This window comes from Abramis brama (genome assembly GCF_963993115.1).
Source record: "Abramis brama genome assembly, chromosome: 16".
Lineage (NCBI taxonomy): Eukaryota > Metazoa > Chordata > Actinopteri > Cypriniformes > Leuciscidae > Abramis > Abramis brama.
This window is the reverse complement of record NC_139978.1, coordinates 18650112-18669719: the sequence shown is the minus strand read 5'-3', so window position 1 is coordinate 18669719 and position 19608 is coordinate 18650112. Positions and strand designations below refer to the sequence as shown.

General features: G+C 39.0%; 1 protein-coding gene across 2 annotated transcripts in view; it reads right to left on the bottom strand.

The window, feature by feature from the left end:
- Positions 1-4622: 4622 nt before the first annotated feature.
- Positions 4623-19608, bottom strand: part of lmx1bb (LIM homeobox transcription factor 1, beta b) — a 65369-nt gene continuing 50383 nt past the window's right edge. For both annotated transcript variants that reach the window (XM_084087233.1, XM_084087234.1), the window contains exons 4-9: positions 15106-15338; positions 13123-13298; positions 12219-12296; positions 11697-11763; positions 7852-8010; positions 4623-5889 (exon numbers count right to left, since the gene is read on the bottom strand). In XM_084087233.1, the coding sequence (XP_083943359.1) occupies positions 5732-5889; positions 7852-8010; positions 11697-11763; positions 12219-12296; positions 13123-13298; positions 15106-15338 (871 nt within the window). In that variant the 3' untranslated portion in view covers positions 4623-5731. The remainder of the gene's footprint in view (positions 5890-7851; positions 8011-11696; positions 11764-12218; positions 12297-13122; positions 13299-15105; positions 15339-19608) is intronic.

The window sequence follows — 19608 nt, the reverse complement described above, 5'->3', positions numbered from 1 at the left end:
ATTGTGAATAATTATTTAATGAATATGTTTCATTTCTTTTTTCTTTTTCTTTTTTACCTTTTAATTTGTAATAAAAAAAATTAATAACTCTGTCTTCCTGTGAAATGACAGACTTATCTCTCTGTCACTATTTCTGTTAAATCACAACTTTAAAACAGCCAGTTGTCTTTTTGATAGTGTTTGTTTACTCTACAATATGTGAAATGAACTAAATGAACTACCATTTGAAGTGGAACTCAACACTGCGTCTTAGATCGGCACTATGAGGAGCGTTATCAGTGTGACCGGTGTCTGAGGCATGTGTAAAGACACTCCAGTTTTATTTGCTGGCGACATGCATGATGCAGTCGCGAGACTGCCTGAAAGAGACCGGTAAGAAGCTTTGTTCTTCCTTGATTCTCACCCGAGGGATAGTAGTCAGATTTGCACAAGCACGTTTAGCTTTTGGGAGAGTTGAAGGCACTCATAGCGATGCACCTGGAAGAAGACTGTTCTCGCTTGATTCTCGATAGAATGATAAAAATCTTGAATGGAGCGCGTTCGGCTGCAGGGGAGTTAGTTCGTTTCTAATCTCAAAAATAGAAGAAAAGAAATTGACTATTGTGGAATATATGATTCTGAAGAATTAGATGCAGAGAGAGAGTTGAGGCAGATGTTGTTCATAAACCCACCCCCTCTGATGTCCACACACAGGTGAAGGTTGTATTTCCTGAGGCAGATCTAGCCATCCGTGCCACAAAGAACACCGCTAATGAAACTGGGTTTAATGGCTGCTATAGGTATCAAAGAGATACATCTGTAATAAGGAGAAAGAGAAATTCTTTCTCCTTGATGTTTAATGCTTTGATCTCAGAGTTTTCCAGGAGATATTTCCCGACCTGGTGATTTGTGAGGGTATAGAAAAATGCTGAGGTTGGGTTCTGCCTTCATGCAGGATGCAACCTATAAAAAAAGGTTGCATTCCACTATATTTTTTAGTCCAGAGCAGTGCTGTGGTTCAGTATGCTCCTCTGAGAACATCCGGTCCCCTTCACATCCCTCCCAAAGTGAGAGTTGCATTGGTCAGTGGCTATGGGCGGAGGTTGATTGTGTCTGACATCTCTCTTGATCCACTCTGATACCATGAAGTGTCTTGTTTCCCAGGCTTGAGCTATATTTTCCCCTATGTTAGGGTTTAAAGTAAAATTGTATGCTCCCCTTTGGATGGGTGCTTGGGAGGTACCCCCTTAGGGTTGATGAAGTGGAGTATGTAGGCCAATAACTTCCCTCTACTTAATTTACCTTCCTCCCTAATCACTGTTGGGTCTTGACGGGTGGGTGTTGTATAGGCCTTAATAGTTTATCTCAAGTTAAAGCACTAGCTACAGTGGGTCCTGGAGAAGTACCTTTATTTAAGTCAGGGTTGAACTGCTCTCCCCCTGTGTACTGGAGTTTTTAAGTAGGACATCGCTCCCCTACGGTCTCCTTGGGGTTGGAGTATGTGGATGAGTTATTTGCAACCTGTAGCTTGCCTTTCTCTTGTTTGCCTCCCTGTCTGAGTAATGACAAGGGACATATCTCCCCCTTGGATGGGACCAAGGGTTGATGCTAGATGAACAAGCTAAATGGGCAGTATTTTCCCTACTTTATTCACTTTCCTCCCCAACTATGGTTGGGTCTTGAAGTAGGGACAGCACTCCCCTTGGAATGACCCTGGTTTGACAATGCTAGAGGAAGTTCGCCTGCGGGGCGTCCCTCCTTGATATCTGTCACTCTATAAGTGTAAGGTAGGATCCCTGGCTCCCCTTTTAAAAGCAGGGTTCGAGACTACCCATAATTCAGGGGTCTTAAAGTAAGGCAAGGCTCCCCTGTGATTCCCTTGGAGTTGAGCATCCCCTGTACGAGTTTCCTCCTTGAAGAGGCAGCAACATCAAAGATGGTAGCCACTGGGAATGTTTAACAAGACAGCGTTGGCAATCAACAACAACAAAACCCCTTTGGAGCCTTAGTGCTGAGTATTTATCTTAGCATTTTGGGTATTAAAGCAGGTTACATGAGTTCACACTTACAAGTAATCAGACTGAGTAAAAGGAGTATGCGTGTTTGGTCTGCTGTCTGAGGAGAGGGCTCTGAGCTCAGTATTTTGGCCTGAACCCAAAGCAATCCCACTGTATCCCTGGCTGTGATAGGAACCAGCCAAGAGACTCCAAGAGTGAGGAGTCGGGGTTGTGGAGGGATACTGAAAACTAGGAACATAGGTGAGTCGGCTACATATATATAAGCATCCTCTAGTGCTGATTGGATAGATCACTTGAATGTGTTCCTCCCGAATTTTGTTAATAAAACATAATTTGGTAAATATGATGGTATTGTTGTTAGATTTTTTTGCTGATTTGAAATGTTAGTAACACAGTCTTTAAAAATATGTTTTCTTCATTCAAGTACATATGAGCTGTACTCCCTATTACTTAGAAAATATCTACGCAGGGATGGAACCAAGAAGGACATTCTTTAACCCAAGGTAGAAGAAAATGTTACCCTTGTAAATTAGTTTAAAAAAAAAACAAAAAAAAAAAAACAATCCAGGGTTTTGAAACCCTGCTCTGCTTCTTCCCTATTGTGACACAAGAAAATAATTTAGGGAGGGACTTGATTTAGTCCATCGGGAATTGATTGGATTATTGAATCATTTGCCATTGCTGCGATCTCATGTGAGCGATGGGTTGACTAAAGATTATAAGAGCACATGAATTTAAAATAAAAAAGATGTGCATGAATAATTTAAAATAAACGCTGCAATATTCCATTAAAAATAAGAGGTCAAATTTGATTTTATGGTGACTTTAACTCCGCACTGTGGTGACAAACTTGTACAGTCAGTGTGAAACGATGCCATATTAGAATGTTACGACTAGATGCTTAGCAACAGACAGCTGTTCATGTGCCTCATATTTACATGCTTTGGAGAGTCACAATAACACTGTGTGTTGTATAAACAGTAGTTTCAGCTTTTGAAGGGAAAATGTAAAATGGTGACAAAAACGCATCAATTGAGGTGAAGAGACTGTTTCATTCTTACCTTTATAGTTAGAAAAGTCCATTCAGGAAAAAAAGCGGTCGTTCAGTTGGAAATATATAATATTAGGTTGTACACTGCTAGTGCCTTTATGTAAACAGGTCACGTGCTGTGTTTGTCCAGTCAGTCACACTGACACCCCACATAATTATGCAAATAAGAATGTTAACCCAGGGTTTAGGAATATACCGTGTGAAACGTCAGCTTAAGAATCCCCAGTATTAATTGTTAACCTTGGGTACATTTTGAGCAGTGTGAAACATGAATTAAGATAACCCAGGATTCCGTTTACCCAGGGTTTAGCATGATCCAGGGTTAACATGTAAGTGACAGTCCTCATTGAAATGCAAAGGTTTGAGTAAAAAGTGGGTGGTCAGTATTGGAAGGAATGACAGAAATGCATTTCCAGAGGAAGCCATGGAAAGGTCAGTGGGTCGAACAGAGTGCCACCCACTTCCCAATTCTTTGCATGTGAGGAGCTGCCGTGTCACTGTAGATCCAAGCTTGGAGGAGTTCCTGCGGTGAATCTGCTGATAAGACCTGCTCTGACAGAGACTAGATGAACAACCACACCTACTAACACCTGTGATGGCAGATGAGAGCAAGATAAGATGGAAGATATACCACCATTTGATCATCAGAGAGTGCTTGCAGTGCTGGTACCAGATCTGGCCTTCAGGCCTCTGTCTGCTGAGGAATCTAAAACTGCACTGGATTAATTTACGGCCTGTACGACTTGGAAAGCAAGAGCTCCCATTGCTGTACCAACACGCATGCATGAGCTCAGTGTGTGGCATGTGATGTGTGATAGTGTGACACCAGAGAACACGTATGACTCATGCTTGCAAAGCTTTGTTCCAATCTCCAGTAATTCAAAACCTATTGTTGTAAGAAGACAGATCCTCCGGTAAACACATTGACTTAATAGAAAACGTCCACTCAGGCTTCATAATTATGCATGTGTGACAGATGGAATATGAATTGAAATGTGCACACCATTATGCTTTTTGTTTAGTCTGAGTGTGTTGTTAATATTTTAGTTGTTTAGTGTTTTTTTTTAATTGTTTTTTTAATTATTATTATATTTGAAGGGATGTTTTAAACTTAACATCAATTACATTTCCAATAATAAACAGTTATTTATAATTATAATATTAATTAATTAATAGATTAATTCTTATTCATAAAGTAACACATTTATCACCTAATATTATACTAATTAATTTATAAATAAATATTATGAAATAATTGTTACAACTATAAATAAGAATAACATTTCTGAAAAATCAGAATAGTAAATTTACCAGGCATTGTTTCCATTCTGTTGTTTTAGTACCATTGATATACTATAGATTTTGTTTTGTTTTTTCATTTTAATTTCAGTAAAAAAAAATATAATTGTTGTTTTTAAGTTTTAGTTTCTAGTTCATTAAGTTCCATCACATATGTTCAACAAAATAATCCCGTAAATTTTAAAATAAAAAGTTAATAACAAAAATAGAAGTAAAAAAAAAAAAAAAAAACATTATTAATAATGTACAAAAATAGCCTTGTGGACTCTAGAAAATCAAGGAGAAAAGGACTTTATTCATTCTACCAACAGACTTTGGCAAATTAGCGATCTTCGCATTTGGAAATGTATTTTTCGGCAATGTCAGGGCTGAAACAAATAAATAGCACATTTTTTTGTACATTTCTGGAATAAAGATACATTGCTTTTTCTAATTAAAACACATACAAGAATGACGTGAAATTAATGTATCAGCTACTTAAACATGATGTTCTCCTTTTTAAATAAAGCTTTTCAGTTTCTTAAGTACCTTCAAAAGCATGTTTTAGTTAAATAAATAGAATGATCTCCATTTTTAACATGCACAACAGATTTGTTTGGGAAAAGTATATATACACATGGTTCTAGCTTTCAATGACAGTACCTTACCATTTCACACACACACATACACACACACACACACGCACGCACGCACGCACACAGGCAGAGGAGACTGGAACACACACATACACACACTCGCACTCACACACACTAACATACTTACAAATGCAGATACATTATACATATCACCCCTCTAAGCTTTTCTAAATTGTCTTTCAGAGGGCTAACCTATTAAAGTGATAAAAATGCAATGCTGAACATAATGAAAAAAAGGAGGAAATTATGAGTCCGAACATCACATTTTAACATCTGAACAACACAATATTTTTTTTCTCCATTTTTTTTTTAAAACGTAACAATCACAAGGATATGGATTCATGCATTATGAGCTTTGTGTCTTGATCTTCTGCCTCTCCTGGCAGGAAATCATGAGTCGAGGTTTGATGCTTCAGTGACGTCAAACTGTACATCAATACTCTTTTTCAATGAGGGTAAGGTGAAATGCTACTTCTGAGAAAGTCATGTACAAACAATCTACAAGTAACTAGAAAAAAAATCTCAGCCTCAGGCGCCTGGGCGTCCAGAGCTGGCACTTCACTGCAGAGAAATATGGACTGTAAGTCTTCAAGTTCACTTGTCTTTTCTGTTTTTGCCTGCTTGTCTATCTTAGATGTCTCGTCTTTAAGCTTTGTTGACGATTCCGTTGTATTTCCTTGATAGGTGGCGTCTGACTAGTGAGCTGCAGCGAGTGACCCACTCTTGCATTTCCTTGTCTGTTTAGGTTTTCATGAAGCAAAGTAGGAGCTCTGCATGGAATAGAGTCGGTCGATGGGGTTCCCCACTCTCGCTTGCATTGAGCCCGCCTCGGACGAGGCCAAGAAGCAGTCACTAAGGCTGGTCAACGAAGTGTCACTGTCAATGTCGTGGAATATCGAGTCATTTCCTGTGGTAAGAGGAAAGAGAAAACGGGTCAGTGTTTATCTGTATTAAAAAATGCATAATAAAATCAGACATACAACGACCTGAATACCTCTTCTATAATGAGAATGTTAAATTAAATAATATTAACAGTTATTATTATTATTATTATTAAATATTTTAATGTGGTGCAACCAACTGTGCAGTACCTCATGAGCAAGTGATTTTATAAAGGAAAGGTTAGTTCAGGTTGTAAAATGTCATATGGTGTGTCTTTCCAAAAACAATTGTATTTATGAGTAAATATATATATATATATATATATATATATATATATATATATATATATATATATATATATATATATATATGTGTGTGTGTATGTGTGTGGTAAGGTACTGTCATTGAAAGCTCGAACCATATGTATATATTCTTTTTCCAAGCAAATATATATATATAAAATATATACACACACACACACACACACGCACAATTATAATGTACATTTGAAAGAAGTAAATTTGAACTTCTTTGGAAAGTTAATGATCATAGACCCTTACATTAAAAGTCTCTTTTCAAATAAACAACATTAAATTTATGACTGTTCAATTATGTATTTGTTATGGGATTCCATTCCAGACAATCTGATATTGCTAAACTGAATGGTTTCTCACTAACAACCGAGCTAATAGCAAATGTTTACTTCTGAGCTAATCTTCCCGCTCTATCATTTTCCTTGTGGGCACAGTTAGCTGTAATACGCTTTGCAGTACTTAATGACACCATTCCGCAAGACAGTGACAGGTTGATGGCCTATGGTTTTTTAATGAGCTGGCAATGTTGTCTGTCCCTGCTGTTCTCCCATAAAACCCAAGCTGGAGTGTGATGAGACCGGGGATTTGGGCCTTGCCATTCAGGAGAATGAATGACAAGACACTTGGGACCTGTTTTTAGGCTGGCTGTGACCGATGTCTCCAGATTTATGTGGCTAATGCTTGAAGTTAATGTCAATAATACAGAGAACAATTGTAGTTGTCCAGAAACCGCCTCACTCTGAGGAATTAATGTTCGCTTCCTACCCAAAAGTTATACCAGATTTTGACGAATGCGAATGTCACTGGTTTTGCTCATTGTGTTGTTTTGCTAGCAGACCCATGGATGCTGACCCATGGTACAGTGATATAACTGCCCGATAGCATAATGAAATAAAAAAGCTTCATTAAAATGAATGAAAAATTAAATTATTGAAAAGAAAACTTAGACAGTATAACATAATAATAATAAAAAAAATTAATATGGTGCAACTAACATGCAAAAAAAGAGATAAAAAAGTAAAAAAAGGAAGTGATACCTTAGAGAGGACCCTTGCAGTCCCCCAAAAGCCTATGCTAAGGTGCCTTTTTTTTTACAAACATTTCAGATAATTTAAAGGTTTTATGAAGGAACCTGAACGTTCAGGTTTTAAAATGTCATGGGGTTCAATTCTCCAAAAACATAATGGCATTTATGAATTAATAATTGATGCTATTTGTTTTTTGACAAATGCACATGTGGCTAGCTAGCTCTCAATGGTTTTGCTCATTTTGTTGTTTTGCTAGCAGACCCATGCTTTCCCATGGTACTTTAAACGTCAGTCATCATGGTTAACCATTGTTGTTTTTACATGCCGCACCACAGATCATCGTTCAGCTCTTTACCAAACATCCAATAGACAGTGTCAAACAGCATAACAGACTACACCATTAATCCCTACGAGACCCAGAGCGAATAAACCGAACGGGTAGCTCTGGGAACAGTGGATGGGGCGAGTATGGTTTTGAAACATGCTGAATTCATTTGGAAGGAATACTTCAAAATAAAGGGGTGTGCTTGCGTAATCTCATGAGGAAAGAAGGGTGGTGTGGTCGCATTCTGTGAACCTTGTGGTCCAAACACATGCCCCAGCTTCAGGGAGCAAACATGACAGAGCTCATGGGTTGATGCTCACCATATGGGTTCATGTGGTCACCGGGCATTTGAGGAGGGGTGAGGCCCTGCTGGAATGGATCGGTGCTGTAACCGTTCTCCATGGCAACCATCTGTTGTTGGGCTGGAGCTAATGGTGTGTAGGAGTTCATCATTCCCTCCATCCGATTGGACATCACCTCTGGAAGGGGAGAAAAAGAAGACATTGATCAGCCCTTGCGACATTCTCACGGTAGAGATGACTGACATCATCTCTGCAAACTGGAGGCCATAGTTAGTTTAACAACTGTACATAATGCAAAACATTAATGTTTCGTTTTGTAAGCATTGTACTTTCTGTGGATTGGGTTTCTCCAAAAATCAAGGCTGGGTCTGGTATCTGGCCTCAAAATCAAGTTGAATTTCATGAAAACCAACAAACAAGAAACACTCTCGTTCTGTAGTGGGAGAAGACGCTGTGACACCAGCCCTGTAGGGCAGTTCTCTATGAGTCACACACAATGCCGAGGGTTAGGAATGACTCTTGTGGCTTCCAGTCTGGAGCCCACCATCTCAGCCCTCTGCTTTTGAGTGGTGAGCTCTCGCAAGAAAGATGTCTGCAATTCATTTCTACAGGCTTCCACAAGTTTCCATTACATCTTCTACTCTGATGCAAAGACATCTGATGCTGAGTTTCACCACACTGACACTTTTCTAACCCATAATCCAGGATTTTTCTGAGTATCATAAAATAAAAATAAAAGTGTAGATACTGTGATGCTTTTTTTCTTTTTGGCCCTATCTAAAAACAATATTGAAAAAAAAATATGAGAACTGCTTCACAGCTTATAAACATAAAAATTGTCCACCAAATCAAACGTGGTCCAACCAACATGCAGGGGAAAAAAACAAAACATAAAAAAGGAAATTATGTCATAGAGAGAACCCCTGCAGACTCTCATGACTGTGTCAATAAGTCTCCTATGTGGTGTTTTTAATAGGCTTTAAACAAACCATGCACAAATTCATCAGTCAACACCGTTGCTGAGTATTTTCTTCTTAAAATGGCGGGTTGATCTAAAGACAGTCTTAAAAACGCGGTTTGAAATCGCAGGTGTTTTTTACGTCACAAACCTTATAACCAATCATGTCAAAGTTTGGGCGTGCTTTAGCATTTCATTACCAGCTGCAAAGCAGGGGAGTCTCAAGAGAAGCTAGTTATCCCGCTATGTTTCTGTTGATTTGAAAATTGGGTACATTTAGCAATATAGCATGTGACTTCTGTATATGATGTATATTACTATGTTATGATGAACTATATGCCTTTCTCCACTGACAATCCTAAGTTGTTCTAAGCGTTTCTAAGAATGCTGATTTTTAGATAGCAGCAGATGGCGAACGGGAACATGGTTTGTGTTACATTACCTGTTTGATAACGCAGTTAAGCAAAAGGCTAATCATAATAATTACCATTATGTGTTCAACGTTGCAGAGAGCGATATATAAAATGCATTACCATTCCGATACATCGACTTGTAGAAGAGCCAGTATAATTCAATTTAAATCTTTTTTAAATGGTTTTAATGTTTTTATGACCATCCACAAAGTAAGATTTTCAAAGAAAGTAAGATTTTTTAAATCGCATTTTTTTTCCTTCTTTTCTTTCTGTCTGTGACCTACATAAAGTTGTAAGATGTCAGGAAATCTTATAAATGCCCTTGAACCACAAAATGACGCAGCAAAGTCTTTTCTAGAATGTTTTCACACCAATCACTGGCCCCACAGCTGAAGCTATTGGAAAGCTGACACTTATAACCAAGACAGATAGGATTTACGATAACAAATATAACGATGTATTAACCATGGGGCTCCATCGGATGACATATTCCAGCCCAATTCCATGATTCATGACATCATGGCCTCGCTTTGGTATTTCCCAAAGGGGAGTCTGACTTCACAAAACTTCTCAGTATCTCAGACCACCAGAATAGTTCATCTACACCTAGCTGTCTTTCTCTCCCCATCACCCTATCATTTTCTTTTGTTTCTCTGAGAAAAGATTTCTATTGGTTCATGAGGGTAGGGTTCATGACCAAAGATGGATCACTATCTGACTTGAATTATCCCATTAAATGTGACACAGCCAAAGACCACAAAAGTGCTGAAGCAAACGCAGAGAAACTAGTGTCAATGTGATGACTTTACACTTCTGATGTTCAGCAGTGATCTTTTTGCTCTACACAGCAGAGTCAAAGCTCCATAAATGAATGCATCATGAGAATAGTCCAACATCGGTCTATAAAATAAAAGTATTATTGCTTGTGGTTTATCACTGAAGATGATTCAATGATCGTCTGGATTATGGCTTTGCAGGGGAGCAGGCACAAGGGAGTTTGTTCAGCAATAAAATGTCAATATAAACCCTCAGTTTTCCAGAAAATCAAGACAGGAAGACAAGCTCTTATCTCAAAGAACAAAACTCATGTTTATGTCTCTTTAAGGATCTAAAATGCAAATAAAATGTGTTAAGGTCTTAAGCAATATTATCAGGCACATACATTCAGTAGAATTAACATGTTTGATTATTAAAATGTAGTCTTCCTAAGTACACCAACAAAAATGTAAAGCTATAAGGATATAAAATGTAAACAGACTTTGTGCAAACATTAAATTAAAGGTCTTATATTTATTAAGCAATGTTTTTAGCCATAAACCTACAGTCAAGTTAGCTTTATTTGATTATTAAAATTTAAGCCTTAAGTACAATAAGGTGTATATTTTATCCAACACAGCCATAAGAGGGACATGTGTTCTCTGTATTCAACCTTTATCTCTAAAATAAAACTGCATTATGACGATTTCCACAGTCTCTAAAGAGAAACGCAGAAAGAGCGAATAAATAAATATGACTGATGGAGGAATGGACTCCACTGCCTTACAACAAATATTTGTACAGGAATTAAGACTCTTGAGCTGTAGAGGAAACATTTGTCCTCCTCCGTAGAGCTTGGAATAATATTCTTCACGTTTCCATTTTCCAGACAGTCTCATCCAAACTCATCTGTTACAGAAGCCCAGTTGGATAGTCACAGCAACATATTAACTGTCGAAAAGCCACTACTTAACGGATTAGATCTTTAACACTCGAAAATGAAAAATTAGCCTTGTTGCATTGCTGAAAAATGGTATTAATACATGGAATGTTGCCAAGCATGATCAGCAACTTAAAAACATGAAGGCCGTGAATTCCATGAGCGTGAAGATCACAGACGCACAGTGGCTCATCCTTTGCCCCCGGCTGCATGGCAACTTGAGACAACTGCTTTACTGAAACTAGGATGCTGGGTCACTTCAGGGAACGGGAAAGTGGAGGCAACTTCAATGCACTTATCCCGCAAATTAATTCATCCACCTCCATACTTCCATCCACACACAAGGGTTACACTCGTTTTTCCACCTAATCTACAGCGACCAGTGGTCAGCGTCAGGGTGGACACAACTCACACTGCAAGGGATGATGTGGAAGGAGGTCAGATGGGATACCTCACTTTCTACCCTTGGATATTCTTTCAAACATTGAATTTTGACCAGTTACAGCTAGATTGAGTAAAACTCCCTATAAGATACCCGCACTGAATCTGCGCTCACTGAAACCAGCAGAAAATTCTACAGTTAAAATTCTACAAATGTGTTCTTTTATTAAATGCTTTGGCTAATCTGATTTCCAGATGCATTTAAAACATTTCCCCACAAAATTACAAAAACGCAACAAAACGTCTGGAGATTGGAGATAAATGCTATTTATGTTTGTTGATTTTCAACAAATCAACTTAGAGTTGTATTTCGGACCAATCTGGTTGCCTTCGGGTTCATATTAGGACATTTTACCTTGGCCCAGCCTTTGGGAGTTCTGCTGCTCCTGTTGCTGCTGCTGTCTCCGCGCCAACTTCTTCATCTGAAAAAATAACGATAAAAGCACAATCAGAAAACTTCGCGACTCCCCAGACCAACTCTCGGCTATCTAAAGAGAGATGCTCCTTGTTGTTCACCTCTGCTTGAACTACGCCAAGCTTGATCTGGCTGCATTATATTATCCGCAGCCTTTTGAAGATAAAATCAGTGCTCTGAGGTGGGTTTCAGACGCTAACGTAAGAGCAGGATGGATGTGAATACATCTCTCTCGAACTCTTGGGGAGTTTTTTGTGGAATGCGTCGAGAGGTTAAGCTTCAGGCAGATAGCGACTGAGATTTGCTGTCTCGAGCCTCACTCGCTCTTTCCCTTTTGGCAGCGGTTGCGAGGACTTTAGTGCGTTGTTGGAGGATTACTTGCAAATTGTTGTGTTATCTGGTCCTTGGATGTACATTATCAGGTTTGTGCGGGTAATACTGGATGATTAATAAGGTAGTCACCTTGGCTCTTTGGTTCTGGAACCACACTTGAACCACGCGCACGCTCAGGCCTGTCTCCGCAGCCAGCGTCTCTCTTACCTAGATTACACACACACAAAAAATCATTTATGTCTTTAGTGAAGAGTCTGTGTATTATATATGGAAACCCATTTCAGAGTGTTTAAAAACATAACTCAGAATTATCTCTCACTATTGAGACTTTATCTCAAACAATGTGAATGTACATCTCACTGAATATCTTGCAATTGCAACTTTTTTGGTTAGTGCAACCTGACCTTACAATTGCAACTTCATATCTAACAATAGCATCTTGATATTTCACAATTGCTACATTTTCTTGTTAATTTCACTATTTATTGCAATGTGATTTGACATCTCACAATTGCAACTTCATTTATCACAACTGTAACTATTTTAAGGTTACTATATATTACAATTGCGACTCTCAATTGCAACCTAATGTTTTAAAATTACTACGTTAATTAAAACTCTTAACTGACACTATTTCATGCAATTGCGACTATATTGCAACTGCATGTCTTGTAATTCCAACTTTTTCTCGTAAGTGTCTGACAATGCAATTTTATCTCACATAATTGCGACTTGATATCTCATAAGTGTGACTTCATATCCCACAACAGAGATTTCATTTCTTGAAATTTTGAATATTTTGACTAACTTTATGTGAGTACATGTTACAGTGTGACCATATATCACAACTACGACTAAAACATTTTAACTTCATATATTGTTAATAAAACGTTATCACAACTGCAACTTTATATCTCACAATGAGACTATTTCCTATTTTAAACTTAATCTCATAATTTTCTGTTTTATTTTATCTGAGTCAGATATGACTTCCATAGAAAGAGAAAGGAAAGTGATATCTAGAGGAACTCACCTTCCGGCAGGGTTTGGAAGACACCTCAAACGATGCCTTGAATGCGCGTCTCTGCTGCGTGGTGAGGATGGTACGTGGTCGCTTGGGTCTTCTTGGGTCTTTCCCATCATCTCCCTTCCCAGTGCCTCCTGAGCCCTTTTCCGGCTTGATATCCAGTTCCTCATCTTCGCTTTTCTCTGGAAGGAAATCCATCATTCAGAAGAATCAGTATTTACTTTTAAAACTCTGCAACTTTTTGACAACCTACTGATAAATAGATGTTTTTGTTCTTTTCAATTTTTGGAGATTCAGTCACAGTGCATCCATAATGAAAGGAGACACATGTGGTTTTAATACTTTTGTTATCAATTTATTAGTGCACGAGTGGGCCACATCCACTGCAAGACTTCAACTCTGACTGTGAAGTATGTGAATTTGTCATTGGACTGGACATTGTGTCATTTCAAATTAATAGCGCACAGCTTTGGCTGTATTACACTATATAAATCTTTGATAAGAATCCAACACACAGCGGATACAACATTTTGGGGGAAGGTATGAACGTGGAGTACTTATGGGAAATGAGGTCTAATATCCAGGGGAAGTGAAACAGATAGCAAAACCACAAATTCAAACAGTGTACATGCTCACAGAACATAGGGCAAAAAAAGTCAAATCAAACTATACAAGCACAATTTAAGCTCATAGATCCAATAAGTTCAATTTGATATCTCGCCTCATATCACAAAATGTACACTGCCTGTTCATATGAACTAATCAAAATGTCTCAATTAGTCTTAGGTGATCCTTGGGCGGGTTAATCAAGCCTGCCCTGTGTCGTGGTAATCTCTCTCAGTAGGTACAGCTAATGTGCCATATTCACAAAATGGCTCCTGGCTTTCATACTGTAATTATTATAGTCAAACAGGGGATTGGCTTTATTGTTCAGTGGGTGGAGGTTTCATCCAATAAGCCACATCAGCTTGTGTTTTATTGAATAATAATAGTAATTAAAAAAAAAGGTGCCAAACTCCATAACTTGGCCCAGTTCAAAAGATAAAAACCCAAATGGGCACGTTCCCAGCGTGACTCTTTTTTGAGATTAAGGGCTTCTGCAATTTGGCACCAGTGGCTTTTGTGGCATCAGCAGTGAACATCTCTGGCGATTAGGTCTGCAAATGGTTTGGCCTTTTTAAGTAATCAGCAGGAGATACAAACATGATGGGCCGATTTGGTCCTCTCTCGCATCTGTTTCTGATCTCTTTTTTTGTCAGTAGTGTGGTGTGCTGCAAACCAAATGAATTCCATGCCATTGCACTTCACTTCTTGTGTTCAGGTCAACTTAAAACCCAAACACACATACAAAAACAAAAAAATCTAACATTATAAATGAGACAAACGTCATAGTAAACAGTCTTGGTGAAGCATCTAGCAAATTTCTCTGCGTTTAAGAGAGTTTGCTGCGTGCTTGCGCACGTTTAAATGAAATCCACATGGGGATGTTAAAAGTGAGGCTTGGTGAGATGCATCATTACGGTGAAGTGAGGGAAAGGGCATCCGATAAGGTGTGAGGGGATGTTGGTGAGCAGGGCCTGATATCCCTCTTGTCACTCAGAGATTCAAGCTCATCTTTTTCCAGCAACTTAACTTGCCAACATCAGACAGCACAGTGTGGCTTCTCTCTGTCGGAACTGCTCTTCCTCCACTTATAGTTGTTTAAAGGGGCCATATTCTACACCTTTTGCACACAATTTCCCCTTTCTTTTTCTTCTCTAGAACGTTTTTATTGCCCATACAATGAAAGTCAATTGAAATAAAAGTCAGTTGTCTTGAACCCCATTGGCTTTCATTGTAAAAACAGTTGAAACATTCTTCAGAATATCATCTTCTGTATTTGCAGAAGAAAGAAAGTCTTCGGATGAAAATGATATCTCCCCTAATAATAATGTTTATGAATACATTGACATCATGGTCTATGGTGTATAGAACAGCCTTTATTTATACCTGAATCTGAGTCATCAGGACTGACGGAGCCGAGCAGGTCTTTCTCCCTCTCATAGTCGCTCTTGCACAGCAGCTGTCCGTCCTTCAGGACAAACTCATCCCCTTTCCGTAGCTGTCGGTCACACACACAGCAGCAGAAGCAGTTGAGGTGGTACACGCACTCCAGCGCCCGCATCACAAACTCTGTGGGGGCGATCTTCTCAAGACACCCGTTGCATTTGGTCGCAAATAACCTGAGAAAGTGACAAAGAGAAAGAGAAAAAAATTATAAAAGGTAAAAAAAAAAAAAAAAAAAATACACGGTCAAACCTTTGTTCTGAACCTTTCGATCAAATATTTGGGGTCGGTAAGATTTTTAAAATGCTTTCGAAAGAAGTATCTTATGCTCATCAAAGCTGCATTTATTTGATAAAAAATACAGTAAAAACATAAATATTGTGAAATATTTTGTACTACTTCAAATAACTGTTTGCTACTTAAAAATTATAAAATGTAACCAATTCTTGTGATGGCAAAGCTGAATTTTGAACAGTTATTACTCCAGTCTTCAGTGTTACACTGTCAGAAATCATGCTAATATGCTGATTCGGTAAACTAACGTATTAACTAATTTTAATAAAATGATACCTTATTGTAAAGTGTTACCAAAATAGAACTTCATAAATGTCTTAACTGTCAATTTTGATCTATTTAGTTACACTTTATTGTGTCATTGTTACAATGTAATTATATATTTAAGTAATGAGTAATATTAATTAAAAACATGTACTTACAGTACTATAGAGTCAGGGTAGGATTAGGATTTGGTTGAGGGTTAGTTGCATGTAATTATGCATAATCTACAGGTATTGCAATGGTAAGTATACATGTAAGGACACTGTAAAATAAAGTGTTATTTTTTTTATCTCACTGACAACTTTTGGGAGTAATACCTGTACATGTAGCAAACAAACAAATAAATATATATTTAGACTACTTTTATGGTGAAAAAATAACCACAAATAGGTTTGAGACGACATGACGTGACGCGAGTAAATAATGACTTCTAACATAAGAGTAAAGAGTCAGAAGGCATCACAGCACTGTGAATGTCTTTACATATGCTTGTCCATCATAGTTTGGTGATTAAGGGGGCAGGGGGCATGAGGCTGAGCCCCTGAGCGATCTGCTTTGACACTGGCTCATCTGTTAATGCAGCCTGCATAACCCCTCAACGCTTCAGCAGAACCCAATGGGAGGAAATACGGGATCACCTCTCGACCCAACGCACCAGCAAACCTCAATCAGCGGCGTAGGCCCTCAGCTCCACTGGCTTTACCCCACTCACTGCAGTGATTAGACAGGCTCCACCGCCACTCACACAATGATACTGAATCGGGAAGTTATTTCTTAGAGAAGATGGCTTAAAAGGTGTTTGCATTTTATTTCACGAGATATCGGCTAGTAATCAAACAACAACCCCATTGATCTGAGAAAAAACACAATAATAAAATTGTATGCAAATTTACACTATATCATTGTGAACCTGCATCTTCATCTCCTGTCAGATATACTCTAAAATCATACGCCGTGCCACAATACATGTCTGTTTACATAACAGACCACGGCCGCCCCCGCAGCCTTCATTTCCTCCTAAGGGTGTCGATAAAATCATTTTGCTTTCATTACAGGCAGAGATATTGCCATCTCGCTCTCATCTTCTGAGGTTCAGCGGGAGCCCACCTCTTCAGGAAGCGGGTGTGTGTGACAGTGTCCAGCCCATAAAAGCTGATTTATTAGCCTTGGTTCTTTTGTTTGATCTGGCTGGTAGGACAGCTGCCCCGGCGCTTGTGCGTATCTCTACGTTTCATCTGTGGCATTGTTCATCGGGGAGGGAGAGACAGGGAGAATGCCCATCATCATATTCTGTTGATGGTGGACAGGGTTGGTTGACAGTGATGAATATGTGTTAATATGAGTCCAGATGAATATGTGTAAATATGGTGGGTTTTGTGATGGTAATTTCATTGTGAGATGGTGATGGGGGACTGATAATGACAGCCCGCTGGACACACGACCAGCTGCATCGCTGTTTGTTGGAGTTTGTATAGCTGGGTACTTTTTTTTGTCGCGACTGTTGTTGTGCACGTCAGAGTTTCTACGGGCGTCCTTTGAGCTGTCACGAGAATAAACCGACGTAGCATATAGTGGAAATGCCTTGTCATTTATGGAGCTGCATCATTATTAATGCAGGAAAAATAACTGGCAAATGCTCATTGGAGGATACTGTAGGTTTTATGTACTTATGCTTTATGATTATTTCAGTTTCTGTTAAACTTGTATTTTAGAGATATGGGTGTCCTCTAGATTTCAATGAAAACATCCCACTTAAATCCCACAGATGTATTTACACGACAGATTTAGATACTATACATACTGTCATTAACTTAAGTTACTATTTTCTAGATTTTGGAAATTACATTACAATATAAATGTGTATAATTTTTACATTAAAATTATTGTAAAATTATTTGGGGGGGGGGGGGGGGGGGCGTCAAAAAATTTAACAACCTCTTTTTTTTGGAGTATAACAATATGGAGCAGGCTGTACATAAGCTTATAATCTTTTATTTATTGTTGGACAATAAGAAGATTAGAAGATTTTGATTTGCCAGAGGAAAACTATTAATCCTAACTAAACTGTTGGCATGTCGACAATTCTCTTGTGCTCATGGGATATTCGTCTACCTGGCTCTGTTTCTCCAATCTGAGCGAAGGAAGCAAATTAATATTTCTTAGGAATACACCTTCATCATTGTGTGTTTAAACACAGCCTGATCTGTTGTGGTTACTCCCTATTGTTCAAGCAATTATGTCCATACAGCTTTCATTAATCACATGAAAATATATATATATTTTCACACAACAAATCAAGTATTGAGCAAGTACTGAAGATTAGCATGGTTGTCATTTTTGGCATAAAGACCACAGCACTATGATATGATCTTCTGAAACATCTGTAAAGAACATTAAAAAAAGATGAGTGGGTAACAATAACAAGATGATTTTGCATATTCCATCATATTTATGGAATCTCTGCTATCTAAACACATCCAAACACACACAACTTTCATATTAACCGATGGCTGACACAGTATTTTGACTAGATTAACCAGTTACATGCCAGATCTGTCAAACAAGTCAAACAGAATAATGGATCTGTCATGACTCAGTCCCAATCAAATGTTTATTCAACAATGTGAATCCGTGTCAAAGATCCCAGGGCGATAAAGGCCGGAAAGCACAGGAAATGAACCCTGTTGAGCAGTGGTGACACTTTCTAGTTTCGCCCGCTCACCTCGACGCCGCCCCGCTCTCAGGATCCTTCTCATCCAAATGAAAACATTCCCTTTCATCCGCCTCTTTTCTTCTCACCTCCTTTTCCCCCACCCGTCCTAATCTTGTAAGCCATTATTTTTCTATTTCCCCTCTCTGTCACTTTGCATTATTTTTGCTGCTGTAATTCCCATTTGTTCCTTCTGGAATCTTCCTGTCCTGGCTTTGTCCCGGCATCTAATCCGGACTTTTTGGCTGTCGTCAGCCCCCCTGACCCGTTCCCCATTCTCAGCGGGACCTCTGATGGAATAGCCATGCATGACGCCCCTGCTATAGCAACCACACCTCCGCAGGAAGGCGACGGCTAACTTTTCGGATGGGCAGAGAAAGCCTTTCACAAGCTGGCAGCAGAAGTAAATCCTTCTTGGAGGAACAAGGGGAATTAGCAGGGAGCAGTGGAGTAGGGATTTAACCCTACCCCTTTTTTTTCCTTTTGAAAGGCACAGTCACTTCAACTCCCACTGATCGCCACAATCAAACAGGGCAGAGGAGGGGGTAAAAGAAAAAGAGAGAGAGGGGGTGAAAGAGAGCAGCCCAGTGAATGACACAAGCACTGGATTGTGGAGGAGCCCCTAATCCCACTTTAATACCTTTCCAAGTTCAGCGCCGAAAGAATGCGCTTTAAAACAACACCGCAGTGTGAGCAGGCGAAGGCCAACCAGGTTGGGGGGTGGAGGGGTTTGCTTTCAATCCCCCGTAACATTACCTGATTAGCCTGGGCGAGCAACGGAGTATGGCTGCGGAGGGGAACACCAGACCGGACAGATAGAACGGACATACTAGGATGCTACGCGTCCTCTGGAGGGGATTTCTGTCCTGTGGTCTGAGATGAAAGCACAAGAGAGACTAGAGTGTCGAATACGCAGTTGAGACACATCTGGGCCTTTTTAAACGATCTGCCTCTTCAAACTCAATAAGGAAAAGTACTACCATCGGACACAAAACACAAGATCGTGTTTGTCTGTAGGGCTACAGATCTCCCCTTTCCTACTCTTGGTCTTGAGGAGCAAAACGATTCTGAAGAGTCATTTACATTATGTATTAGCGGACACTACTGCTCAGTTCCAAAATCGAATGTTAAGATGCTTTCTAAAATACCTCAATAATAATAATTTTGTATAGCACCTT